At 43.8% G+C, this 27,500-nt stretch overlaps 1 protein-coding gene across 1 annotated transcript in view; it reads left to right on the top strand.

Moving 5' to 3' along the window:
- Nucleotides 1–27,500, top strand: part of LOC143284890 (uncharacterized) — a 73,495-nt gene that overhangs the window by 37,674 nt on the left and 8,321 nt on the right. The window contains exons 7-20 of the mRNA XM_076592010.1: nucleotides 833–989; nucleotides 3,652–3,739; nucleotides 5,969–6,019; nucleotides 6,772–6,830; nucleotides 9,826–9,897; nucleotides 10,442–10,510; nucleotides 12,114–12,194; nucleotides 14,494–14,573; nucleotides 15,877–15,979; nucleotides 18,273–18,413; nucleotides 19,124–19,223; nucleotides 21,223–21,461; nucleotides 22,319–22,441; nucleotides 24,622–24,681. Of these exons, the coding sequence (XP_076448125.1) occupies nucleotides 833–989; nucleotides 3,652–3,739; nucleotides 5,969–6,019; nucleotides 6,772–6,830; nucleotides 9,826–9,897; nucleotides 10,442–10,510; nucleotides 12,114–12,194; nucleotides 14,494–14,573; nucleotides 15,877–15,979; nucleotides 18,273–18,413; nucleotides 19,124–19,223; nucleotides 21,223–21,461; nucleotides 22,319–22,441; nucleotides 24,622–24,681 (1,423 nt within the window). The remainder of the gene's footprint in view (nucleotides 1–832; nucleotides 990–3,651; nucleotides 3,740–5,968; nucleotides 6,020–6,771; nucleotides 6,831–9,825; nucleotides 9,898–10,441; nucleotides 10,511–12,113; nucleotides 12,195–14,493; nucleotides 14,574–15,876; nucleotides 15,980–18,272; nucleotides 18,414–19,123; nucleotides 19,224–21,222; nucleotides 21,462–22,318; nucleotides 22,442–24,621; nucleotides 24,682–27,500) is intronic.

Raw genomic sequence — 27,500 nt, 5'->3', positions numbered from 1 at the left:
TTCAATTTTTTCCAAAATTTAGTGGGTGCGGCTTATATACCAGTGCACTCAATAGACCGAACTTTACGGTAATTTTAAAAAGACAGATTCTCCCTCTGTCCTTGTACAGTTCAAATCAAGTGATTAACTGAACTTAACATGTTATTAGAACAATGCTGTAATTAATATTCCTGTATGATAATTTCTGATTCACATGTTCTGTGTCTACTTCATTATGGCTGCTCAATTTCAGTTTCAGTTTCAGTAGCTCAAGGAGGCGTCACTGCATTCGGACAAATCAATATACGCTACACCACATCTGCCAAGCAGATGCCTGACCAGCAGCGTAATCCAACGCGCTTAGTCAGGCCTTGAGAAAAAAAAAAAAAGAACTACTAATAATAATTATAATATGTATAAGGCGCAAAAACTTGATGAAGTCAACTATAAGAGTACAAAGTAAAATAAAGTAAATAAATAAATATATAAATAAATAAATAATAATAATATAATTTTTTTTAAAATAAAACAAATAAATGAATGAATAAATAATAATAATGATAATAATAATAATAATAAAATAAATGGATAAATAAATAAAAAAAGACAACAATGATGATAAATAAGCAAGTAAATGTAAAAAATGCAGACACACATTCACACATACACACACATATGACTGTTCAGTTTGTGTCCATTCTTTTTTGACTTGTTCGTCATGCATGAACAAAGTGAGTCTGTGTAATCGTCCTGATTAATCAGTGCTTTGTGTGTGTGTGTGTGTGTGTGTGTGTGTGTGTGTGTGTGTGCCTACCTGTCTGTCTGTCTGTTACAATGTTTTCATCCTTCGCAGGGATAAGCAGAAAAAGATAGCCGACATCTTTGTGAAGAAAGGTCCATTTCTGAAGCTGTATTCTTCGTACATCCGGAACTTTGAACATGCGACAGCGCTTCTGGATGAAACCTGCAAGAAGCACAACGGTTTTGGCATGGCACTGCAGCAGTTTGAAGTGAGTATTGGGAATCGTTTTACTTGTGTCCAGTTGTGTGTGTAGCGAAATTCAGTTTATTTCAAGGCATATTTGTGTCTAGATAAGGTAGGCAATGAATCGTTGCTTCAGGCAATGAATCTTTGTTTCAAAGTGTTGCTGTGACTAAATTGTGTGGAAAATGAATCTTATAGATATGTCTCCCCAAGATAAAGTTCTTGAGCATTTGCTTTGAATGTTGTAGCACTTCTGTGGATGAAGAAACAGTGTGTAGGTAGAAAGGAGACAGTGTACAGTGTAGTGTGAATTGTTCAGGGGCCAGAGCATGTGAAGATGGTGAGTCTATGTCATCATTTCCATTCTGTTGTGTGTGTCAGTGTGTGTGTGTGTGTGTTCGTGTGTGTAATATGTGTATATGTGTGTATCTGAGTGTGTGTGTGTGTGTGTGTGTGTGTGTGTGTGTAATATGTGTATGTGTGTGTGCGTGTGTGTCTTGAGAGTGTGTGTGTGTGTGTGTGTGTGTGTGAGTGTCAGGCTGTACTGTCATAACCTTCCCCAGCATCAACCAGGCCCAAGAGATACAGGCACCTGCAGTGTTGGTCAGGAAACTCAAGCAGCAGTCCCAAAGACACATCCATGAAGGGGATGAGCCATGACTGTGTGGTCCCACACTCCCCCTTGGAGTCCCCAGCACACTCAGCTGTGGGTAGGAAGCAACCAGGGGCAGTAATAACCCACCTTTGATGGGGATCGAACCCGCATCCACCCAGTCGTCAGTCTGTGATGTTAACCACTTCGCCATGGCAACCTGATGACATGGAACAAGGTGGCAGAATGGTTAAGATGCTTATCTGCCAATAAAGAGTCGGTCACAGTCCGGATTCCATGCTTGCTGTCACCCTCTCTCCCAGGTTTGACTGGAAAATCAAACTGAGCATCTGGTCATTCAGATGAGACAATAAGCCGAGGTTCCGTGTGCAGCACGCACTTGGTGCACTGACGACTGGCCCATGGGAACAAAAGTGTTGTCCTCTGGCAAAATTATTTGTATTTGTATTTCTCTTGACGGGCGCAATAGCCGAATGGTTAAAGCGTTGGACTGTCAATCTGAGGGTCCCGGGTTCGAATCACGGTGACGGCGCCTGGCGGGTAAAGGGTGGAGATTTTTACGATCTCCCAGGTCAACATATGTGCAGACCTGCTAGTGCCTGAACCCCCTTCGTGTATATATGCAAGCAGAAGATCAAATACGCACGTTAAAGATCCTGTAATCCATGTCAGCGTTCGGTGGGTTATGGAAACAAGAACATACCCAGCATGCACACCCCCGAAAACGGAGTATGGCTGCCTACATGGCGGGGTAAAAACGGTCATACACGTAAAAGCCCACTCGTGTGCATACGAGTGAACGCAGAAGAAGAAGAAGTATTTCTCTTTTTATCACAACAGATTTCTCTGTGTGAAATTCGGGCTGGGAGAGCGCGTCGCTACACTACAGCGCCACCCATTCTTTTTTTGTATTTTTTCCTGCGTGCAGTTTTATTTGTTTTTCCTATCGAAGTGGATTTTTCGACATAATTTTGCCAGGAATAACCCTTTTGTTGCTGTGGGTTCTTTTACGTGCACTAAGTGCATGCTGCACACGGGACTTCGGTTTATTGTCTCATCTGAAGGACTGGCGTCCAGACCACCACTCAAGGTCTAGTGGAGGGGGAGAAAATATCGGCAGCTGAGCCGTGATTCGAACCAGCGTGCTCGGATTCTCTCACTTCCTAGGCGGACGCGTTACCTCTAGGCCATCACATCTTCCACATGTAGAAGAAGTCCACTTTGATAGGTATGAATACACAAATAAAAAGGCATGCGCTCAAGGCCTTACAAGCACACTGGGTTTTGCTGCTGGTCAGGTATCTGTTAAGTTGACGTGATAAGACATATATGTATGGATTTGTCTGAACGCAGTGACGCTTCCTTGAGAAACAGAAACTGAAACTGGTGACCTGACCTGTTTCTCTTACAGCTGAGTCCACGGTGTGCCAGTCTGGCTCTCAAACACTACATGCTGAATGATCTGACTTGCTTCTCTCAAACACTACATGCTGAATGATCTGACTTGCTTCTCTCAAACACTACATGCTGAATGATCTGACTTGTTTCTCTCAAACACTACATGCTGAATGATCTGACTTGTTTCTCTCAAACACTACATGCTGAATGATCTGACTTGTTTCTCTCAAACACTACATGCTGAATGATCTGACTTGTTTCTCTCAAACACTACATGCTGAATGATCTGACTTGTTTCTCTCAAACACTACATGCTGAATGATCTGACTTGTTTCTCTCAAACACTACATGCTGAATGATCTGACTTGTTTCTCTCAAACACTACATGCTGAATGATCTGACTTGCTTCTCTCAAACACTACATGCTGAATGATCTGACTTGCTTCTCTCAAACACTACATGCTGAATGATCTGACTTGCTTCTCTCAAACACTACATGCTGAATGATCTGACTTGTTTCTCTCAAACACTACATGCTGAATGATCTGACTTGCTTCTCTCAAACACTACATGCTGAATGATCTGACTTGCTTCTCTCAAACACTACATGCTGAATGATCTGACTTGCTTCTCTCAAACACTACATGCTGAATGATCTGACTTGTTTCTCTTTCAGCTGAGTCCACGGTGTGCCAGTCTGGCTCTCAAACACTACATGCTGAAGCCCATCCAGCGAATCCCACAGTACAAGCTGCTCCTGCAAGGTAGTTCCCTGTGTTGGTAGTGGAAGAGGAGTTGGGATAGTGTGTGTGCTTGCTTTTTTTGTCAGCTGTTATGTTTTTGGTGAACAGGGCTTTGGAGCTTACTGTAGCATTAGGGAGGTTGTTTTGGTGTGTATTTTAAAATGGTGAACGTTCTGTTATTGTTTCAGAAAATTACTGTAATTTCTTGTCTGTAAAATACTTGGAATAGTTAACCCAAACACTTGAAAAAAAGAAGAAGAAAAAAAACATGTGTTTGTGTTCACTCAGGAATTCTCTCTTATGACTATGGTTAACTCACTCAGTACGGCCAGTCCTCTCTTCTCCTCTACACAGACCCCTCGGATGTCCAGTGGGTGTCTCAATAACCCAACCTTTAGCTTCCGTCATCAGAATTGTGGTATTCTTTGTCAACATTCACCTCTTCAGTATAAGAGCCTTCAGCTTGCAATATTTTGATGATGGTAACTGGGGTGAAACGCTGTTAATGTCGTCTCTTTCGCCGTTCGTATGGAGAGAGTTAAACATAGATGTATACATGTGGACTGCCTTGAACACCCCCATGTCTGCCATTCTCCTGTAAAGCCTCAGGCGTCAGCCGGTCTTGCCTTGCTGCCTCAAGGTTCTCACTTTCTCCTGCTCTCTTTACATGCTTGTGCAGTGACAGTGGTGGTCAGTGCAGATAAGACACTGTAAATCTTTACATCATTGTCTGCAATGACAGTGGTGGTCAGTGCAGATAAGACACTGTAAATCTTTACATCGTTGTCTGCAGTGACAGTGGTGGTCAGTGCAGATAAGACACTGTAAATCTTTACATCGTTGTCTGCAATGACAGTGGTGGTCAGTGCAGATAAGACACTGTAAATCTTTACATCATTGTCTGCAATGACAGTGGTGGTCAGTGCAGATAAGACACTGTAAATCTTTACATCGTTGTCTGCAATGACAGTGGTGGTCAGTGCAAATAAGACACTGTAAATCTTTACATGGTTGACTGTAATGACAGTGGTGGTCAGTGCAAATAAGACACTGTAAATCTTTACATGGTTGACTGTAATGACAGTGGTGGTCAGTGCAAATAAGATACTGTAAATCTTTACATGGTTGACTGTAATGACAGTGGTGGTCAGTGCAAATAAGACAATGTAAATCTTTACATGGTTGACTGTAATGACAGTGGTGGTCAGTGCAAATAAGACACTGTAAATCTTTACATGGTTGACTGTAATGACAGTGGTGGTCAGTGCAAATAAGACAATGTAAATCTTTACATGGTTGACTGTAATGACAGTGGTGGTTGGTGCAAATAAGACACTGTAAATCTTTACATGGTTGACTGTAATGACAGTGGTGGTCAGTGCAAATAAGACAATGTAAATCTTTACATGGTTGACTGTAATGACAGTGGTGGTCGGTGCAAATAAGACACTGTAAATCTTTACATGGTTGACTGTAATGACAGTGGTGGTCAGTGCAAATAAGACAATGTAAATCTTTACATGGTTGACTGTAATGACAGTGGTGGTCAGTGCAAATAAGACAATGTAAATCTTTACATGGTTGACTGTAATGACAGTGGTGGTCGGTGCAAATAAGACACTGTAAATCTTTACATGGTTGACTGTAATGACAGTGGTGGTCAGTGCAAATAAGACAATGTAAATCTTTACATGGTTGACTGTAATGACAGTGGTGGTCGGTGCAAATAAGACAATGTAAATCTTTACATGCTTGTGTAATGACAGTGGTGGTCAGTGCAAATAAGACACTGTAAATCTTTACATGGTTGACTGTAATGACAGTGGTGGTCAGTGCAAATAAGACAATGTAAATCTTTACATGGTTGACTGTAATGACAGTGGTGGTCGGTGCAAATAAGACAATGTAAATCTTTACATGGTTGACTGTAATGACAGTGGTGGTCGGTGCAAATAAGACACTGTAAATCTTTACATGGTTGACTGTAATGACAGTGGTGGTCGGTGCAAATAAGACACTGTAAATCTTTACATGGTTGACTGTAATGACAGTGGTGGTCGGTGCAAATAAGACACTGTAAATCTTTACATGGTTGACTGTAATGACAGTGGTGGTCAGTGCAAATAAGACACTTTCAGTAGTTGGGATTTGTTGTTTGGTTGTCACTTCTTAACTATGTGTTTTTTTTCCTTGTGTTGTTGTTCATGGCTACATGACTGGTATCTGGTGGTTGTGGTTTTTATTTTTCAGATTATCTCAAACACCTCACCCCAGAGAGTCCAGATTATAAAGATACAATCAGTGAGTTGATTCATATGTCTGTGTGTGCCAGTATTTATGTGAGCATGCTTGCTGTGTGTCTCAGAGTGTGTGTGTGTGTGAGGTTGTGTGTGTGTGTGCTGTATGTGTGTGTGTGTGTGTTCGAAAATGTATTGTTTCAATATTAGTAATAATGGGGATTAAAGTTGTTTTAATTCCAACGAGGTAAGCGCACTTCAGAATTATGTTAAAGTGATAACACTAAAACAGTACACAAGCAGCTGTACATAAGTTCAAGCAATGACAGACATACACACTCAGCATGAGGAAGGAAATGTGTACACACACACACACACACACACACTGTCACACATGCACACACACAAAGGTATGCGCACACTGATTTACTTCTGAAGTGACTTGCATTTGTGGTGATGTCATTAACCCCATGCATGTCATCTGTGAATGTCAACACACACAACTCCACCTCCCTTTCCCCCTAACCTCCCCCCCCCCACCTCTCCCACACACACACACACCACACATTTGATGTCAACACACACAACTCCACCCCCCTTTCCCCCTAACCCCCCCTCTCCCTCACACACACACATCACACATTTGTGGTGATGTCATTAACCCCATGCATGTCATCTGTGAATGTCAACACACACAACTCCACCCCCGTTTTCCCCCCCTGTCCCCCCTCCAAACACACACACACACACACACACACACACACACCACACAGAGCTACGAAGGATGCCAATGACAGTTTGCATTGTCCGTTGCAGCTGCCTTGAACATTGTGAGTGAGGTGGCAGACCATGCCAATGAGAGCATGCGCCATGGGGTGAGCGTCTTCCTTTATCTTCCTTCCTTCCTGTCTGTCGGTGTGTGTGTGTGTGTTAGTGTGAGTGTTGTCATGTGTTTCTCTTGTGTCCTGTCTGTGTATTGGTGTGAGTGTTGTCATGTGTTTCTCTTCTGTCCTGTCTGTGTGTTATGTGAGTGTTGTCATGTGTTTCTCTTGTGTCCTGTCTGTGTATTGGTGTGAGTGTTGTCATGTGTTTCTCTTCTGTCTGTGTGTTGGTGTGAGTGTTGTCATGTGTTTCTCTTCTGTCTGTGTGTGTGTTGGTGTGAGTGTTGTCATGTGTTTCTCTTCTGTCTAGGAGGAAGGTGGCAGAATGGTTAAGACGCTCAGCTGCCAATACAGAGAGTCCGTGAGGGTGTGGGTTCGAATCCCGCTCTCGCCCTTTCTCCTAAGTTTGACTGGAAAATCAAACTGAGCGTCTAGTCTTTCGGATGAGACGATAAACCGAGGTCCCGTGTGCAGCACGCACTTGGCGCACTGAAAAAGAACCCATGGCAACGAGAGTGTTGTCCTCTGGCGAAATTACGTAAAATGAAATCCACTTTCATAGGTACACAAATATGTAAGCATGCACTGAAGGCCTGACTAAGCGCGTTGGGTTATGCTGCTGGTCAGGCATCTGCTCAACAGATGTGGTGTAGCGTGTATGGATTTGTCCGAACGCAGTGACGCCTCCTTGAGAAAGTGAAACTGAAACTGATCTTCTGTCTGTGTGTTGGTGTGAGTGTTGTCATGTGTTTCTCTTCTGTCTGTGTGTTGGTGTGAGTGTTGTCATGTGTTTCTCTTCTGTCTGTGTGTTGGTGTGAGTGTTGTCATGTGTTTCTCTTCTGTCTGTGTGTTGGTGTGAGTGTTGTCATGTGTTTCTCTTCTGTCCTGTCTGTGTGTTGGTGTGAGTGTTGTCATGTGTTTCTCTTCTGTCCTGTCTGTGTGTTGGTGTGAGTGTTGTCATGTGTTTCTCTTCTGTCTGTGTGTGTGTTGGTGTGAGTGTTGTCATGTGTTTCTCTTCTGTCCTGTCTGTGTGTTATGTGAGTGTTGTCATGTGTTTCTCTTCTGTCTGTGTGTTGGTGTGAGTGTTGTCATGTGTTTCTCTTCTGTCTGTGTGTGTGTTGGTGTGAGTATTGTCATGTGTTTCTCTTCTGTCCTGTCTGTGTGTTGGTGTGAGTGTTGTCATGTGTTTCTCTTCTGTCCTGTCTGTGTGTTGGTGTGAGTGTTGTCATGTGTTTCTCTTCTGTCCTGTCTGTGTGTTGGTGTGAGTGTTGTCATGTGTTTCTCTTCTGTCCTGTCTGTGTGTTGGTGTGAGTGTTGTCATGTGTTTCTCTTCTGTCTGTGTGTGTGTTGGTGTGAGTGTTGTCATATGTTTCTCCTCTGTCCTGTCTGTGTGTTGGTGTGAGTGTTGTCATGTGTTTCTCTTCTGTCCTGTCTGTGTGTTGGTGTGAGTGTTGTCATGTGTTTCTCTTGTGTCCTGTCTGTGTATTGGTGTGAGTGTTGTCATGTGTTTCTCTTCTGTCTGTGTGTTGGTGTGAGTGTTGTCATGTGTTTCTCTTGTGTCCTGTCTGTGTATTGGTGTGAGTGTTGCCATGTGTTTCTCTTCTGTCCTGTCTGTGTGTTAGTGTGAGTGTTGTCATGTGTTTCTCTTCTGTCTGTGTATTGGTGTGAGTGTTGTCATGTGTTTCTCTTCTGTCTGTGTGTTGGTGTGAGTGTTGCCATGTGTTTCTCTTCTGTCTGTGTGTTGGTGTGAGTGTTGTCATGTGTTTCTCTTCTGTCCTGTCTGTGTGTTGGTGTGAGTGTTGTCATGTGTTTCTCTTCTGTCTGTGTGTTGGTGTGAGTGTTGTCATATCATGTGTTTCTCTTCTGTCCTGTCTGTGTGTTGGTGTGAGTGTTGTCATGTGTTTCTCTTCTGTCTGTGTATTGGTGTGAGTGTTGTCATGTGTTTCTCTTCTGTCTGTGTGTTGGTGTGAGTGTTGCCATGTGTTTCTCTTCTGTCTGTGTATTGGTGTGAGTGTTGCCATGTGTTTCTCTTCTGTCTGTGTGTTGGTGTGAGTGTTGTCATGTGTTTCTCTTCTGTCTGTGTGTTGGTGTGAGTGTTGTCATGTGTTGATTACTGTGTTTGGTGTCTATGTATTGGTGTGAGTGTTGTCATGTGTTGATTACTGTGTTTGGTCTGTGTGTATTGGTGTGAGTGTTGTCATGTGTTGACTACTGTGTTTGGTGTGTGTGTGTGTGTATTGGTGTGAGTGTTGTCATGTGTTGATTACTGTGTTTGGTGTGTGTGTGTGTGTATTGGTGTGAGTGTTGTCATGTGTTGATTACTGTGTTTGGTGTGTGTGTGTGTGTGTGTGTGTATTGGTGTGAGTGTTGTCATGTGTTGATTACTGTGTTTGGTGTCTATGTATTGGTGTGAGTGTTGTCATGTGTTGATTACTGTGTTTGGTGTCTGTGTATTGGTGTGAGTGTTGTCATGTGTTGATTACTGTGTTTGGTGTGTGTGTATTGGTGTGAGTGTTGTCATGTGTTGATTACTGTGTTTGGTGTCTGTGTATTGGTGTGAGTGTTGTCATGTGTTGATTACTGTGTTTGGTCTATGTATTGGTGTGAGTGTTGTCATGTGTTGATTACTGTGTTTGGTCAATGTATCAAGCAATCTTTTCATAATTAAGGCACTCATTTCCATATATGTATTCTATGAATCCATATCTATTTTTTCCACATGTAATAAATTTCTGTGTCTATGCATGAATGTTTGTGTGTGTGTGTATGTGTTTGCATGTGTGTGTGTGTGTGTGTTTGTGTATGTGTGTGTGCGTGTGTGTTTGTGTGTATGTGTGTGTGCGTGTGTGCATGTGCGTGTGTGTTTGTATGTATGTGTGTGCATGTGTGTGTGTATGTATAACTTTATGTGTTTGTGTGTGTTTGTGTGTATGTGTCTGTATGTGTGTGTGTGGTGACAAGACAGTGATGATTTTCTCTGTGGTGACAGGACAATGTTCAGAAGCTGCTGGAGATCCAAAGGTCCCTGATTGGTCAGTTTGAGGTCATTCAACCAGGAAGGGTGAGTTCTTCCCCTTGCCTTGTATCCCTGTCTGACATCGTGTGCAGCTCTCAATTTACATGATAAATACACACAGGCATACATTTGTCATTTAACTTGAACTGTGTTTAATCCATTACTTGCAGTATTAGTGGTCAAAAGATACAGCAGGCTGTGAAAAGTGCATGTGGTTATCGTGTTCATAAACAGGTGATCAAGTCTCCACGACATTTACCATTTTCACCAAACAGGCTTTCTTGTAATGCCAGACAGAAGGGGTGCCATATTTTTTTTCTTTCCTGCATTCAGGATGCGATTTCTGCCTCAGTTTCGGCTGGAAAAGTTCCAGAAATGTTGACAAGTTATAAGAAGCATAATTTAGCTGCATTTTAAAGTCCTTTTTCTTTCAGATTGACATGTTATTGCATTCCACTTTCTTTATAAAAAAAAAAAATGATTGAAGATTGTTATAAGTGCTTTGTTGCATTAACTCGTACAACCCTCCACCGGAGCATTGCTAGGGTGTCAGAATGTGTTTGATTGAAACAGAGGTTGCTGTGTGCAGGTTCTGATCCGACAAGGGGAGTTAATGAAGATGTCCAGAAAGGAAATGCAACCCCGCATGTTCTTTTTGGTGAGTCATGGGGGTTTTTTGGGTCTTCTTTTTGGTGAGTCATGGTGGGGTTTTTTGTCTTCTTTTTGGTGAGTCATGGGGTTGTTGTTTTTTGTCTTCTTTTTGGTGAGTCATGGTTTTTTTGTTTGTTTTTTGTCTTCGTTTTGGTGAGTCTTGGGGTTTTTTGTCTTCTTTGATAAGAAAATGTACCTTAGAGGCCTCTCTCTTTGCTCACTTTTTCTCCTGTCTCTTTTTCTCCTCCCCCTCGCTCTCTCTCTCTCTCTGTGTAGAGATACATGTATGTATGAAGTATCTATCTATCTATCTTTCTATATCTATATCTATCTATCTATCTCTCTCTATATATGTATACACAGGGCTTCCGTTAATGCACATATGTGTGTCCCTGACTCTCTGAAATGAGAGGGGACACACTACAGTTTCGGCTAGGGAGTCGGCGGGACGCACTATAAAATCGGTGTCAATCGAAACATGAATAAGCATGATCAAATAGCAGTGCTCGCTTCTCGTTTCACTAGTTTTCGGTCGGCATCTTATCTTTGCGAAATCGGCAACTGCTGCAGAGTTCATTACTTTCGTCTTATTGTTCATGAGAGTAAGAATTCAAATGGTTGCAGTACGACAAAGACGCACATGTAATGAAGTGTAGAACTTGTGTGAAATTCACAATCAGGTCATTGTGCAACTGCAGAGAAATAAATGCGCTTGTGACAGGATCGACCAACTTTCAAACACCGTCCTTGTATGGATTTTTGTTTTCAGTGGTTCACTCCTCTCACTCTTTCTCTCTTACTGTGTGGGTGTCTGTGTGTGTGTGTGGGGGGGGGGGTGGTAGTGAGTCTGAAAGGTGAGTGTCTGTTTGTGCATGTGTATCTCTCTCTCTTGTGTGTGTCTTGTGGGGGGGGGGGGGGTATCTCTCTTTGTGTGTGCATGCATATCTCTCTCTCCCTCTCTCTGAGTGAGAGAGCGTTTGCGAGTGAGTGTGTGCGTGTGTGCCTATCTCTTTCACTCATTCAGTGTGTGCTGTGTGTGCATGTGAACTGATTGTAAGGCAGTGTGCGGTGTGTTTGGATGAAAGAACGTTTTCTTGACCTGTGACTGAGTGGACTCTCTAGAACCACATGTATATGATAGTCAGTCGTGTCCGACTATAACCATCAGAACAGCAGAGGAGGCAACTGCTATTCTGACTGTTTGGGTTAAAATTTGATTATAGTAGAGAGTGTTTTGCCCAAGTACATCCCCACTATCTCGGCCAAGAGGGTTTTAGGACAGTCGGCGTTGGGATGGTTCCCAAAGGCCAACTAGCCAACAAGGCTGCAGCACTAAGAGCCAGTGCAATTTTGCCTCCTAGTTTGAGAGTCATAGTCCTTCACAAAAGACTAAGCTGTAAGTGTCAGCACTTCATGGCAGCTGTCAGTCGGCTCTACCCAGGTGGGCATCCTGTCATGCAAAGGACTTAGCGTTTGTAAAAAGCACTCAGAGCTTGGTCTCTGACCTAAGACAGGTGCTAAATAAGTATCAATAGTAATGATAATATTAACATTGATGATGATGATAATGATGCTGATGATGAAAATAATGGTAATGATCGTTATTTCAGTTCAGTGACGTGCTGCTGTACACAACGCCCACAGCGACAGGTTATCGGCTGAACAACATCCTGCCCCTCCAGGGCATGAAGGTAAGCGCCGTTGTGCTTCACAAAACTCACACAGTCACTAGTGTTCTTTTTACCCCTTTCGTCCCAACCGAATCCATGTCACCATATTCTCCTGACCAAGTCACTTTACAATCCATGTCACCATATTCTCCTGACCAAGTCACTTTACAAGCCATGTCACCATATTCTCCTGACCAAGTCACTTTACAATCCATGTCACCATATTCTCCTGACCAAGTCACTTTACAATCCATAATGTCACCATATTCTCCTGACCAAGTCACTTTACAAGCCATGTCACCATATTCTCCTGACCAAGTCACTTTACAATCCATGTCACCATATTCTCCTGACCAAGTCACTTTACAATCCATAATGTCACCATATTCTCCTGACCAAGTCACTTTACAAGCCATGTCACCGTATTCTCCTGACCAAGTCACTTTACAATCCATGTCACCATATTCTCCTGACCAAGTCACTTTACAAGCCATGTCACCATATTCTCCTGACCAAGTCACTTTACAATCCATGTCACCATATTCTCCTGACCAAGTCACTTTACAATCCATGTCACCATATTCTCCTGACCAAGTCACTTTACAATCCATAATGTCACCATATTCTCCTGACCAAGTCACTTTACAATCCATGTCACCATATTCTCCTGACCAAGTCACTTTACAATCCATGTCACCATATTCTCCTGACCAAGTCACTTTAAAAGCCATGTCACCATATTCTCCTGACCAAGTCACTTTACAATCCATGTCACCATATTCTCCTGACCAAGTCACTTTACAATCCATAATGTCACCATATTCTCCTGACCAAGTCACTTACAATCCATAATGTCACCATATTCTCCTGACCAAGTCACTTTACAATCCATGTCACCATATTCTCCTGACCAAGTCACTTTACAAGCCATGTCACCATATTCTCCTGACCAAGTCACTTTACAATCCAAGTCACCATATTCTCCTGACCAAGTCACTTTACAAGCCACACAGGCAGAAAGAGGATTAAGTGAGAAACAGCATCAGTCAGATTTTGTTACTGGATGGATTGTTTGAAGAAAAAAGTTGAATGTGCGTGTGCATGTGTGCGTTAATTTGATTACTGTTCCTTTTCAAGTCTGTAAATTGAATAAAACTGGATATTTAGTCTGTAGTGAATCAGATAATAGGAAATGAAGCTGTTCAATAAACAGAGTGATTGGTGCCCCCTGACATGGACCCCAGGGAGTTTCAGTTTCAGTATCAGTAGCTCAGGGAGGCGTCACTGCGTTCGGACAAAACCATATACGCTACACCACATCTGCCAAGCAGATGCCTGACCAGCAGCGTAACCCAACGCACTTAGTCAGGCGTCTGTCCCCCAAGGAGAGAGAGGAGTGGCTGTGGGCACTGTGGAATGCCACAGTGGAAAACTGTGTGTACAGTTGTTGCTAGATGTCTTTGTGCTGGTTGACAGGTGTGTGTGCTGGTTGACAGGTGTGTGTGAATTGTTGTTGACAGGTGTGTGTGGTTGACAGGTGTGTGTGCTGGTTGACAGGTGTGTGTGAATTGTTGTTGACAGGTGTGTGTGAATTGTTGTTGACAGGTGTGTGTGGTTGTTGACAGGTGTGTGAATTGTTGTTGACAGGTGTGCGTGGTGGTTGACAGGTGTGTGTGAATTGTTGTTGACAGGTGTGTGTGGTGGTTGACAGGTGTGTGTTGTTGTTGACAGGTGTGTGTGGTTGTTGACAGGTGTGTGTGAATTGTTGTTGACAGGTGTGTGTGGTGGTTGACAGGTGTGTGTTGTTGTTGACAGGTGTGTGTGGTTGTTGACAGGTGTGTGTGAATTGTTGTTGACAGGTGTGTGTGGTGGTTGACAGGTGTGTGTTGTTGTTGACAGGTGTGTGTGGTGGTTGACAGGTGTGTGTGCTGGTTGACAGGTGTGTGTGGTTGTTGACAGGTGTGTGTGATTGTTGTTGACAGGTGTGTGTGGTGGTTGACAGGTGTGTGTGTTGTTGTTGACAGGTGTGTGTTGTTGTTGACAGGTGTGTGTGGTGGTTGACAGGTGTGTGTGAATTGTTGTTGACAGGTGTGTGTTGTTGTTGACAGGTGTGTGTGTTGTTGTTGACAGGTGTGTGTTGTTGTTGACAGGTGTGTGTGCTGGTTGACAGGTGTGTGTTGTTGTTGACAGGTGTGTGTGAATTGTTGTTGACAGGTGTGTGTGAATTGTTGTTGACAGGTGTGTGTGGTGGTTGACAGGTGTGTGCTGTTGTTGACAGGTGTGTGTGCTGGTTGACAGGTGTGTGAATTGTTGTTACCAGGTGCTGCCCCCGAAGCTGGAGGAGTTCAACAATGAGTTCAACATCATCACCACCCAGAGGTCCTTCACTGTGGCCACCAGGTACCGTCCTCACTGCACACATCCCACTCCATGACCACTCCTCATCAGCCTGCCCTGTCTCTAACATGGACAGCTGATGGCATTGTGGACTGTTGGCCTTGTGCTAACATGGTGACCACTCCTCGTCAGCCTGCCCTGTCTCTAACATGGACAGCTGATGGCATTTTGGACTGTTGGCCTTGTGCTGACAAGAACTCACTCTCACAGGACAGCTGATCACAGTTTGGAGCGTTTGCCCAGTGGTAACGCGTCCGCCTAGGAAGCGAGAGAATCTGGGCGCACTGGTTTGAATCCCATAGTCACCAGCATTTTCTCCCCCTCCACTAGATAGACCTTGAGCGGTGGTGTAGGCACTCGTCATTCGGATGAGATGATAAACTGTGGTCCCATGTGCAGCATGCACTTTGCGCACGTGAAAGAAATCAGGGCAACGAAAGGGTTGTCTCTGGCAAAATTCTGTTGAAAAATCCAACTTCGATATGAAAACAAACAAAATTGCAAGCAGAAATAAAACGGGTGGCGCTCTCAGTTTGGTGACACGCTCTCCCTTGGGAGAGTAGCCAGAATTTAACACAGAGAAATCCGTTGTGACAAAAGAATAATACAGTATAATTTTCTATGTATATTAAAATGTTTGGTGATCCTACTCAAATGCACTTGATATTAAGGCAGTGTTTAATTCTTGAATGAAAGAGATAACAGTCAGAAAATGAAATACCTTCAATAAATGGAATGTTTGGTGATCTGAATCACATCACTGAAACAAATGCACTTGATATTAAGGCAGTGTTTAATTCTTGAATGAAAGAGATAACAGTCAGAAAATGAAATACCTTCAATAAATGGAATGTTTGGTGATCTGAATCACATCACTGAAACAAATGCACTTGATATTAAGGCAGTGTTTAATTCTTGAATGAATGAGATGATGGTCTGAAAATGAAATCCTTAAATAAATGGATTGTTTGGTGATCCGACTCACATTACAGAAATAAACGTACTCGATATTAGGGCAATATGAATGAGATAATAGTCAGAAAATGAAACTATTGAATAAATGGAGTGTTTGGTGATCAGACTCACATCACTGAAACAAATGCACTCAATCGCAGGGCAATATTTAGTTCTTGAATGAGACGATAGTCTGGAAATGAAACTGTTAAATAAAGGGAGTGTTTGGTGATCAGACTCACATCACTGAAACAAATGCACTCAATCGCAGGGCAATATTTAGTTCTTGAATGAGACGATAGTCTGGAAATGAAACTGTTAAATAAAGGGAGTGTTTGTTGCCCCCTGACAGCACCCCTGAGGAGAGAGAGGAGTGGTTACGGGCCCTGTGGAACGCCATTGAGGAAAACTCTGAACGCTATCACACCTTCAAGGCCATGCAGCCTGAACCCAAGGTACACTGCCCATCATGGGGCTTTTGTTTCTTTCTGTTCTGACGTGTGTTAGTGTGTGTGTCTGTGAGTGTGTGTGTGTGTGTGTGTATCTGTGAGTGTGTTTGTTTGAATGTGTGTTAGTGTGTGTGTGTGTACCTGTGAGCGTGTTTGTTTGAGTGTGTGTGTATATCTGTGAGTGTGTTTGTTTGAGTGTGTGTTAGTGTGTGTGTGTGTGTACCTGTGAGCGTGTTTGTTTGAGTGTGTGTTAGTGTGTGTATGTGTGTGTCTGTGAGTGTGTATGATTGAGTGTGTGTTAGTGTGTGAGTGTGTATCTGTCATCATGTTTGATTGAGTGTGTGTTAGTGTGTGAGTGTGTGTACCTGTGAGTGTGTTTGTTTGAGTGTGTGTTAGTGTGTGTGTGTACCTGTGAGCGTGTTTGTTTGAGTGTGTGTGTCTGTACCTGTGAGCGTGTTTGTTTGAGTGTGTGTTAGTGTGTGTGTGTGTACCTGTGAGCGTGTTTGTTTGAGTGTGTGTTAGTGTGTGTGTGTGTGTGTACCTGTGAGCGTGTTTGTTTGAGTGTGTGTTGGTGTGTATGTCTGTACCTGTGAGCGTGTTTGTTTGAGTGTGTGTTAGTGTGTGTGTCTGTACCTGTGAGCGTGTTTGTTTGAGTGTGTGTTAGTGTGTGTATGTGTGTGTCTGTGAGTGTGTATGATTGAGTGTGTGTTAGTGTGTGAGTGTGTGTACCTGTGAGCGTGTTTGTTTGAGTGTGTGTGTCTGTACCTGTGAGCGTGTTTGTTTGAGTGTGTGTTAGTGTGTGTGTGTGTACCTGTGAGCATGTTTGTTTGAGTGTGTGTTAGTTTGTGTGTGTGTGTGTACCTGTGAGCGTGTTTGTTTCAGTGTGTGTTGGTGTGTATGTCTGTACCTGTGAGCATGTTTGTTTGAGTGTGTGTTAGTGTGTGTGTGTGTACCTGTGAGCGTGTTTGTTTCAGTGTGTGTTAGTGTGTGTGTGTGTACCTGTGAGCGTGTTTGTTTGAGTGTGTGTGTCTGTACCTGTGAGCGTGTTTGTTTGAGTGTGTGTTAGTTAGTGTGTGTGTGTGTACCTGTGAGCGTGTTTGTTTGAGTGTGTGTTAGTTTGTGTGTGTGTGTGTACCTGTGTGCGTGTTTGTTTCAGTGTGTGTTAGAGTGTGTGTGTGTGTGTGTATCTGTGAGTGTGTTTGTTTCAGTGTGTGTTAGTGTGTGTGTGTGTACCTGTGAGCGTGTTTGTTTCAGTGTGTGTTTGTGTGTGTGTGTGTACCTGTGAGCATGTTTGTTTCAGTGTGTGTTTGTGTGTGTGTGTGTGTACCTGTGAGCGTGTTTGTTTCAGTGTGTGTTTGTGTGTATGTGTGTACCTGTGAGCGTGTTTGTTTGAGTGTGTGTGTGTGTGTGTGTGTGTGTGTACCTGTGAGCGTGTTTGTGTCAGTGTGTGTTTGTGTGTATGTGTGTGTACCTGTGAGCGTGTTTGTTTGAGTGTGTGTTAGTGTGTGTGTGTATGTACCTGTGAGCATGTTTGTTTGAGTGTGTGTTAGTGTGTGTGTGTGTACCTGTGAGCGTGTTTGTTTGAGTGTGTGTTAGTGTGTGTGTAGTTGAGGCATCGGTGGTCTAGTGGTAGAATACTCACCTGCCACGCGGATGACCCGGGTTCGATTCCCGGTCGATGCACTTTCTTCTTTTAGCCCCAACACTCGGCTTATATCACAGATTGACGTAAGTTTACATTTGGGCCAAATGCTGGGCGTGAAGTGTTAACATGTAACAAACACAACACCATTGCTGTGTGCAGACGTCTCTGTTGGACAAGGACTTTGTGCTGGGCGTGAAGTGTTAACATGTAACAAACACAACACCATTGCTGTTGGACAAGGACTTTGTGCTGGGCGTGAAGTGTTAACATGTAACAAACACAACACCATTGCTGTTGGACAAGGACTTTGTGCTGGGCGTGAAGTGTTAACATGTAACAAACACAACACCATTGCTGTGTGCAGATGTCTCTGTTGGACAAGGACTTTGTGCTGGGCGTGAAGTGTTAACATGTAACAAACACAACACCATTGCTGTTGGACAAGGACTTTGTGCTGGGCGTGAAGTGTTAACATGTAACAAACACAACACCATTGCTGTGTGCAGACGTCTCTGTTGGACAAGGACTTTGTGCTGGGCGTGAAGTGTTAACATGTAGCAAACACAACACCATTGCTGTTGGACAAGGACTTTGTGCTGGGCGTGAAGTGTTAACATGTAACAAACACAACACCATTGCTGTGTGTGTGTGCAGACATCCCTGTTGGACAAGGACTTTGTGCTGGGCACGAAGGCCCCACTGTGGGTGCCAGACGCTCGGGTCACCATGTGCATGCTGTGTCTGGCCGAGTTCTCCATCACCTGGCGACGTCACCACTGCCGTGCCTGTGGTCGTGTGAGTCCTTGTGTGTGTGTATGGGTGTCTGTGTGGGGGTGTGTATGGGTGTCTGTGTGGGTGTGTATGGGTGGGTATGTATAGGTGTTGGTGTGTGGGTGTGTATGGATGTCTGTGGGTGTGTATGGGTGTCTGTGTCTGTGTGTGGGTGTGTATGGGTGGGTGTGTATGGGTGTCTGTGTGTGGGTGTGTATGGGTGTCTGTGTGGGTGTGTATGGGTGTCTGTGGGTGTGGGTGTGGGTGTGTATGGGTGTCTGTGTGTGGGTGTGTATGGGTGTGTGTGTGTGGGTGTGTATGGGTGTCTGTGTCTGTGTGTGGGTGTGTATGGGTGTCTGTGTCTGTGTATGGGTGTCTGTGTCTGTGTATTATAGTATCCTACATTTTATATAGTACCTATATCAATTTCAGGTATTGTTGAATAGCTTGTAGTTCATTTCATGTCTGTGTTTGATGATAATTTTGACATTTGGCTCTGGATCCATGGTGATGGTGACATTAATGACTTTCAGTTTGAAGTGATGATGGTGGCGATGCAAAGGAACACTGAACTGGTGTGAAAGGAGAGAGAGTGACCTTTCATTGGTCTTGTTGCCAGAAGCCGCAAAAGATCATATTGATGAAGATTGTTTTAGATCAAATTTTAAGACTTTAAAACTGATCATAAAGGTGTCACACATTGCTGAATTCTTGATGTGTGTGTGTGTGTGCAGATAATATGTGGCAACTGCTCAGAGAACAAAGCCCCGCTGCGTTACCTGATGTACAAACCTGCCCGCGTCTGTGACGAGTGCTTTGAGAAACTGGCCAAAGGTGTGTATGTCGCCCTCACATGGTGGTAATTCTTCATGTCTCTGACTGCTGCTACTACTGCATCTGCTACTAAGGTTAAAGTATTTGTATTTGTATTTCTTTTTATCACAAAAGATTTCTCTGTGTGAAATTCGGGCTGCTCTCCCCAGGGAGAGCGCGTCACTACACTACAGCGCCACCCATTTTTTTTTGTATTTTTTCCTGCGTGCAGTTTTATTTGTTTTTCCTATCGAAGTGGATTTTTCTACAGAATTTTGCAAGGAACAATCCTTTTGTTGCCGTGGGTTCTTTTACGTGCGCTAAGTGCATGCTGCACACAGGACCTCGGTTTATCGTCTCATCCGAATGACTAGCGTCCAGACCACCACTCAAGGTCTAGTGGAGGGGGAGAAAATATTGGCGGCTGAGCCGTGATTCGAATCAGCGCGCTCAGATTCTCTCTCGCTTCCTAGGCAGATGCGTTACCTCTAGGCCATCACTCCATGTTTATAGGTCGCATAGCATTTTTCGGTCATAGGGGCATTCGGTGATGACGTACGGCGTTGTGATGTTTTGGAGCGCCCTGTGCCGTCCAACACCTCCATCTTTAGCACTCGGGGTTTCTGTCGGGGTTAACTCACCCTTAGCTCACTGGGGTGGGAGTGGGAGGACTGATAACGACAGACAGTTTCATTTGTCAGAAAATTCTACTACGTAACTGGCCTTTTGATATTTGGGTAAGCTAGCAAAATATTCATAAGTTGAGGATGAAGAGTTGATTTTTTTTTTTTTAACTGTGGTGGTGGAAAGCAAAGTTTTTATAGCTATAGATTTCAGACGTGTTGTTGAATTGGTAAAGTAAGAAAAAATATGTACCTTTTTTAAGTACTTAAAACGCCTCTAAAAATTACCCAAAAGAAAAGTTGTTGATTTTGTCTCTGTTGTAACAGAAGGAATGCATGTGTGCATTGTAACAGAAGAAATGTCTTTGTGTGTTGTAACAGAAGAAATGTGTGTGTGTTGTAACAGAAGAAATGTGTGTTGTAACAGAAGAAATGTGTGTGTGTTGTAACAGAAGAAATATGTGTGTTGTAACAGAAGAAATGTGTGTTGTAACAGAAGAAATATGTGTGTTGTAACAGAAGAAATGCGTGTTGTAACAGAAGAATTGTGTGTGTTGTAACAGAAGAAATGTGTGTGTGTTGTAACAGAAGAAATGTGTGTTGTAACAGTGTTGTAACAGAAGAAATGTGTGTGTTGTAACAGAAGAAATGTGTGTTGTAACAGAAGAAATGTGTGTGTTGTAACAGAAGAAATGTGTGTTGTAACAGAAGAAATGTGTGTTGTAACAGAAGAAATTTGTGTTGTAACAGTGTTGTAACAGAAGAAATGTGTGTTGTAACAGAAGAAATGTGTGTGTTGTAACAGAAGAAATTTGTGTTGTAACAGAAGAAATATGTGTGTTGTAACAGAAGAAATGTGTGTGTTGTAACAGAAGAAATGTGTGTTGTAACAGTGTTGTAACAGAAGAAATGTGTGTTTTGTAACAGAAGAAATGTGTGTTGTAACAGTGTTGTAACAGAAGAAATGTGTGTTGTAACAGAAGAAATGTGTGTTGTAACAGTGTTGTAACAGAAGAAATGTGTGTTGTAACAGAAGAAATGTGTGTTGTAACAGTGTTGTAACAAAAGAAATGTGTGTTGTAACAGAAGAAATGTGTGTGTTGTAACAGAAGAAATGTGTGTTGTAACAGAAGAAATGTGTGTTGTAACAGTGTTGTAACAGAAGAAATGTGTGTTTTGTAACAGAAGAAATGTGTGTTGTAACAGTGTTGTAACAGAAGAAATGTGTGTTGTAACAGAAGAAATTTGTGTTGTAACAGTGTTGTAACAGAAGAAATGTGTGTTGTAACAGAAGAAATGTGTGTTGTAACAGTGTTGTAACAGAAGAAATGTGTGTTGTAACAGTGTTGTAACAGAAGAAATGTGTGTTGTAACAGAAGAAATTTGTGTTGTAACAGAAGTGGAGGAGGGACTGGAGAAGGAGCAGAAGCCACAGGGAGACAAACCCACCTCCCCCGCGCCCACCACCCCCACAGAGAAGGCCTCCTCCTCCACCACACCCACACTGACCTCTGCGTCCTCCCCGGAACCTTCAGGCCTCAGCTTCAGCAGCATCAAAGCCCGCTTCCAGAAGATCCGCAAGAGTGCTCGGGAAAGACGCAAGCCTGGTCAGGCTCGGCCCTCCGTGCTGAAGGAGGTATGATTAGTCAGGTGGTGGTCTGCTGTATTGTATTGTATTGTATTGTACTGTATAGTATTGTATTGTAGTGTGTAGTGGTTTTTGTCACAACAGATTTCTCTGTGTAAAATTTGGGCTGCTCTCTCTACGGAGAGCGTGTCGCTACACTGAGTGGTGAATTGATGAGTTCATTGACTCGTTCACTGAAAAATAGATTGGTTTGATTCAACAGAGGATTCAGTAATTTATTGATTGAAAATAATGATCATGATTATGGCTATGTATATAGCGTTGCGCACCCACACTCCCTCTCTCCTCTCTGTCATCACGCACACATTATTCGTAGTATTTCAGTCCTGTTGTGGACCTGCATGATCAGCTGGGTGCTAAACAAAGGTAAATGAAATCAAAACGAATGAAGGAATAGATTAATAAATGAACATTGTTTCCCTTACCGACGGGTGCAATAGCCGAATGGTGAAAGCGTTGGACTTTCAATCTGAAGGTCCCGGGTTCGAATCTCGGTGACGGCACCTGGTGGGTAAAGTGTGGAGATTTTTCCGGTCTCCCAGGTCAACATATGTGCAGACCTGCTAGTGCCTGAACCCCCTTCGTGTGTATACGCAAGCAAAAGATCAAATATGCACGTTAAAGAACCTGTAATCCATGTCAGCGTTCGGTGGGTTATGGAAACAAGTACATACCCAGCATGCCCACCCCCGAAAGCGGAGTATGGCTGCCTACATGGCGGGGTAAAAACGGTCATACACGTAAAAGCCCTCTCGTGTATATACGAGTGAACGTGGGAGTTGCAGCCCACGAAGAAAGAAGAAGAAGTTTCCCTCACCTGTAGTGTGTACCTGTGGTGTGTGCAGGTACATGCCAACGACGAAGGGTCAGCCATGAGCGGCTACCTGTGGGTGGCCAAGAACAAGAAGTGGAAACGGCTGTGGTTTGTGGTGAAGGGGAAAGTGCTCTACACTTACAAGGCCAGTGAGGTGGGTTCAAAAAGAAAACGGCTCTGTTAATTACACATACTTAACTCACTCAGTACGGCCAGTCCTCTCTTCTCCTCTATACAGACCCCTCGGATGTCCAGTGGGTGTCTCAATGACCCAACCTTTAGCTTCCGTCGTCAGAACTGTGGTATTCTTTGTCAACATTCACGTCTTCAGTATAAGAGCCTTCCGCTTGCAATATTTTGATGATGGTAATTGGGGTGAAACGCTGTTAACGTTGTCTCTTTCGCCGTTCATATGGAGAGAGTTAACCGTGACCCACTAGTGCAGACTCCGGCAGGGGTCTGGCATTCTTTGTCCTGTGCAGACTACTATCCGTGTATGCGGAGAAAACGAAAGTAGCTACGGCCGATAACCTCCCGGAAGTAGGTAACCTCCCATTTGCCCCCCTGACTAGCACCCTCTTTTTCTGGCAGCCATCATGACTCCTGTTCCTGTGCTCTTCATACGGCTAAGGTTTTTCGTATTTTTTCTGTCTGCCTGTCGATTCTCTGGCGTTCTTGTTTTGCTCTATATGTTTGTTTCTTCTGCTTGTGTGTGTGTGTGTGTGTGTGTGTGTGTGTATGCGCTTTGTACTGACTGACATATCATTGTAAAAATTTCTGAGAGGTTTGTAAGTGCTATATGAATGCACTATAATTATTGTTGTTATTATTATTATTGATATTATTTATTATTATTATCATCATTGTTATTATTACAGGAAATATTTGAAAAGTGTGGATTGTAATGAGGGTTGACAAGTGTTGGTTGTGATTAGGGTTGATAAGTGATGAGGGTTGACAAGTGTTGGTTGTGATGAGGGTTGACAAGTGTTGGGTGTGATGAGGGTTGACAAGTGTTGGGTGTGATGAGGGTTGACAAGTGTTGGTGGTGTGATGAGGGTTGACAAGTGTGGGTTGTGATGGGGGTTGACAAGTGTTGGGTGTGATGAGGGTTGACAAGTGTTGGTTGTGATGAGGGTTGACAAGTGTTGGTTGTGATGAGGGTTGACAAGTGTTGGGTGTGATGAGGGTTGACAAGTGTTGGTTGTGATGGGGGTTGACAAGTGTTGTGATGGGGGGTTGACAAGTGTTGTGATGAGGGTTGACAAGTGTTGGGTGTGATGAGGGTTGACAAGTGTTGTGATGGGGGGTTGACAAGTGTTGGGTGTGATGGGGGTTGACAAGTGTTGGTTGTGTTGGGGGTTGACAAGTGTTGTGATGGGGGGTTGACAAGTGTTGGGTGTGATGGGGGTTGACAAGTGTTGGTTGTGTTGGGGGTTGACAAGTGTTGTGATGGGGGGTTGACAAGTGTTGGGTGTGATGGGGGTTGACAAGTGTTGGTTGTGTTGGGGGTTGACAAGTGTTGTGATGGGGGGTTGACAAGTGTTGGGTGTGATGGGGGTTGACAAGTGTTGTGATGGGGGGTTGACAAGTGTTGGTTGTGATGGGGGTTGACAAGTGTTGTGATGGGGGGTTGACAAGTGTTGGGTGTGATGGGGGTTGACAAGTGTTGTGATGGGGGGTTGACAAGTGTTGGGTGTGATGAGGGTTGACAGGTGTGGGTTGTGATGAGGGTTGACAAGTGTTGGGTGTGATGAGGGTTGACAAGTGTGGGTTGTGATGAGGGTTGACAAGTGTTGTGATGAGGGTTGACAAGTGTTGTGATGACTGTTGACAAGTGTTTGTTGTGATGAGGGTTGACAAGTGTTGTGATGAGGGTTGACAAGTGTTGTGATGAGGGTTGACAAGTGTTGGGTGTGATGAGGGTTGACAGGTGTGGGTTGTGATGAGGGTTGACAAGTGTTGGGTGTGATGAGGGTTGACAAGTGTTGGGTGTGATGAGGGTTGACAGGTGTGGGTGTGATGAGGGTTGACAAGTGTTGGGTGTGATGAGGGTTGACAGGTGTGGGTTGTGATGAGGGTTGACAAGTGTTGGGTGTGATGAGGGTTGACAGGTGTGGGTTGTGATGAGGGTTGACAAGTGTTGGGTGTGATGAGGGTTGACAGGTGTGGGTTGTGATGAGGGTTGACAAGTGTTGGGTGTGATGAGGGTTGACAGGTGTGGGTTGTGATGAGGGTTGACAAGTGTTGGGTGTGATGAGGGTTGACAAGTGTTGGGTGTGATGAGGGTTGACGGGTGTGGGTTGTGATGGGGGTGGGTGATTTATGTTGCAGGACATGGCTGCCATAGAGAGCATGCCTCTCTTGGGGTTTGAGGTCACCAGGATGACCAGTGTAAGTTGCTTGTTGTTTGTTTGTTTTTCTTCTTTCTTTATCCCTCCCTCTCTTCCCTCCCTCATCCCCCTCACCTCCCCTGAAGATCTTCAGCATCACAGACCATCCTCCTGCTGGGTTTGTATAGGTTGAAAAAGTTTTTAACAGTTTATTAAAAAAAAAATGATGCTTGTATAGTCACATAACAAGATCCAGTGGTGTTGCTAAAATAATAGCCCTTCAATGAAAGTGCTGAGAAGGGAGAGATGGAGGGGAAGGCAGAAATAAGCGGACTGACAGCGTTGCACAGTGGACAGGGAAACCATTTGCACAGACACAGGCTTTTTTTTTTTGTTTTGTTTGGTTTTTTTGGGGGGGTTTTTTGGTTTTGTTTTTTTGCTGCCCCTTCTTCTTCTGCGTTCGTGGGCTGCAACTCCCACATTCATTTGTATGTACGCAAGTGGGCTTTTACGTGTATGACCGTTTTTACCCCGCCATGTAGGCAGCCATACTCCACTTTCAGGGGTGTGCATGCAGGGTATGTTCTTGCTTCTATAACCCACCGAACGCTGACATGGATTACAGGATCTTTAACGTGCGTATTTGATTTTCTGCTTGCGTATACACACGAAGGGGGTTCAGGCACTAGCAGGTCTGCACATATGTTGACCTGGGAGATTGGAAAAATCTCCACCCTTTACCCACCAGGCGCCGTCACCAAGATTCGAACCCGGGACCCTGAGATTGAGAGTCCAACGCTTCAACCACTCGGCTATTGCGCCCATCGTTGCTGCCCCATCATCTGCACCGTTTCAGTGGCATTGCTCCCACACCGCTCATTCCGAGTCACCCTTACACAGCCACACCTGGGTTTGTCCATCACACTCCCAGCGTCGGTAGTCCGCAGGGAACCATCGATGTTAGGTCGCCAGGAGGCCACACACCAGGGGAGACCCTGCACCGCTGCTGCTGAGTCACTTCGGTGGCGTTCAGTGGTGCCTGTTCTGATTTTACGTACTTAGGACACCACCTACTAAGCCCCCCTGCTAATGACAATAATGGTTTAGTCGCGGAGCCAGACTGAGTGAGCGTCCCAACAACAGCCCCCCATGAATCTGCAGACACTGAAGACATTGACAGGACTCAGCTATATTAACATTTTTACCTGTCCACTCTTCGATATTGAAGTCAGAAATAAAATCTACCCAAATGGGTATACCTGTTTCTGACAAACGTGTCCACCATCTCTGGTTCGACATTCTTATATTATCTTATATTATAATTAACATTTTCACCTGTCGGCAGTACAAAACATATGTGAAAATCTCCAAAACGGGTAAAAATGTTAATTATATATATATGTTTGTCGACTATAGAAGAGGATTTTAAAATGAACTTTTCCACATTAGAAAGGTGTCTAAAAATGGAGTGCTGCTTTGGGGGTATTGAGTTGTGCACTTCGAAACTGTAAACGGAATGAAGTGTGGTGTCCTTCGCGCGAGGCTGAAAACGAAAGTGCATGACGACACAAGGGTTTGCGATTGAAACAGGTTTACCCATTTGGATAGATTTTATTTCTGACTTCAACATCGAAGAGTGGACGGGTAAAAATGTTAATATTGCCCGGGACTCACCCCAAGCATGGAAGTGGAGGAGTATCGAAACTGAGGTCACCATGAGAGCAGGGCATGAAAGGCCAGAGACTTTGGGACTGTTTGAGACCCAGGCTTTGACTCACAACCGACAGACCTGGAGGAATGTGGTGAACTGTTCTGTGCGGCGCCCCAACGTCCCTTCACAGAGTTGAGGTAGAGGAGAGAGAAGAAAAAATGGCATGGTTTCTAAAGTCCTTTAACTCACTCAGTACGGCCAGTCCTCTCTTCTCCTCTACACAGACCCCTCGGATGTCCAGTGGGTGTCTGAATGACCCAACCTTTAGCTTCCGTCGTCAGAATTGTGGTATTCTTTGTCAACATTCACCTCTTCAGTATAAGAGCCTTCCACTTGCAATATTTTGATGATGGTAATTGGGGTGAAACGCTGTTAACGTCGTCTCTTTCGCCGTTCGTATGGAGAGAGTTAATGTTTGTAAAGAATGACCCAGATTCGTAAAAAAAAGTTTTAGATTTTGGCCTCTGTATTACTGATAACAAAAGAAATATGTGTCTTTTCTGTCAGCGATAAAACCCAGCTGTGGAATATTGCATGTGAATTTGAATTTAAAACAATTATTTATTTTAAAAAAAACAAAAAAAAACCCAACAACTTTATCCCAAAAGAATGTTCGTGACGAAAATGCCGGCACTCAAAATGTCAAGCATTTCATCCATGTTGCTGACGTTTCAAATTTTTTGCATTCAATGTTTTGTAAGTTTTTTGTTTTTTGTTGGGGGGTTTTTTTTGGAAGTTTTTTTATTAAAAAAAACAGTGTGAACCTTGTAGCTTAGCATGGAGAGGCCCTGTAAGGGATTGTATCTACTTTCGATTTCCCTGTGACTTAGCATGCAGGGGCCCTGTAAGGGATTGTGTCTTTTGGTTTCCCAGTGTCTTAGCATGGAGAGGCCCTGTAAGGGATTGTAACTGCTTTTGGGTTTCCCTGTGACATAGCATGGAGGGGCCTTGTAAGGGATAGTGTGTGTTTTTGGTTTGGGGCGTGGTGGTGCTGTGATGGCTGATGTTTGTGTCCAAAGAAAGGTTTCCCAGATGAACTGCATGGCATTGTCAGCATGAGGAGAGTACTGCTTGTTATGGATGTATCAGTGAAGTGCAGTTCAGGCTGAGATTTGGATTGATTCGCATACCTATATGTAGGTGTTATGAAGGATTTCTTATGTGTATGT

This window comes from Babylonia areolata, chromosome 8 (assembly GCF_041734735.1).
Source record: "Babylonia areolata isolate BAREFJ2019XMU chromosome 8, ASM4173473v1, whole genome shotgun sequence".
In the NCBI taxonomy this organism is placed as follows: domain Eukaryota; kingdom Metazoa; phylum Mollusca; class Gastropoda; order Neogastropoda; family Buccinidae; genus Babylonia; species Babylonia areolata.
The sequence above is the reverse complement of the archived record's forward strand: the minus strand, read 5'-3'. Positions and strand labels throughout refer to the sequence as shown.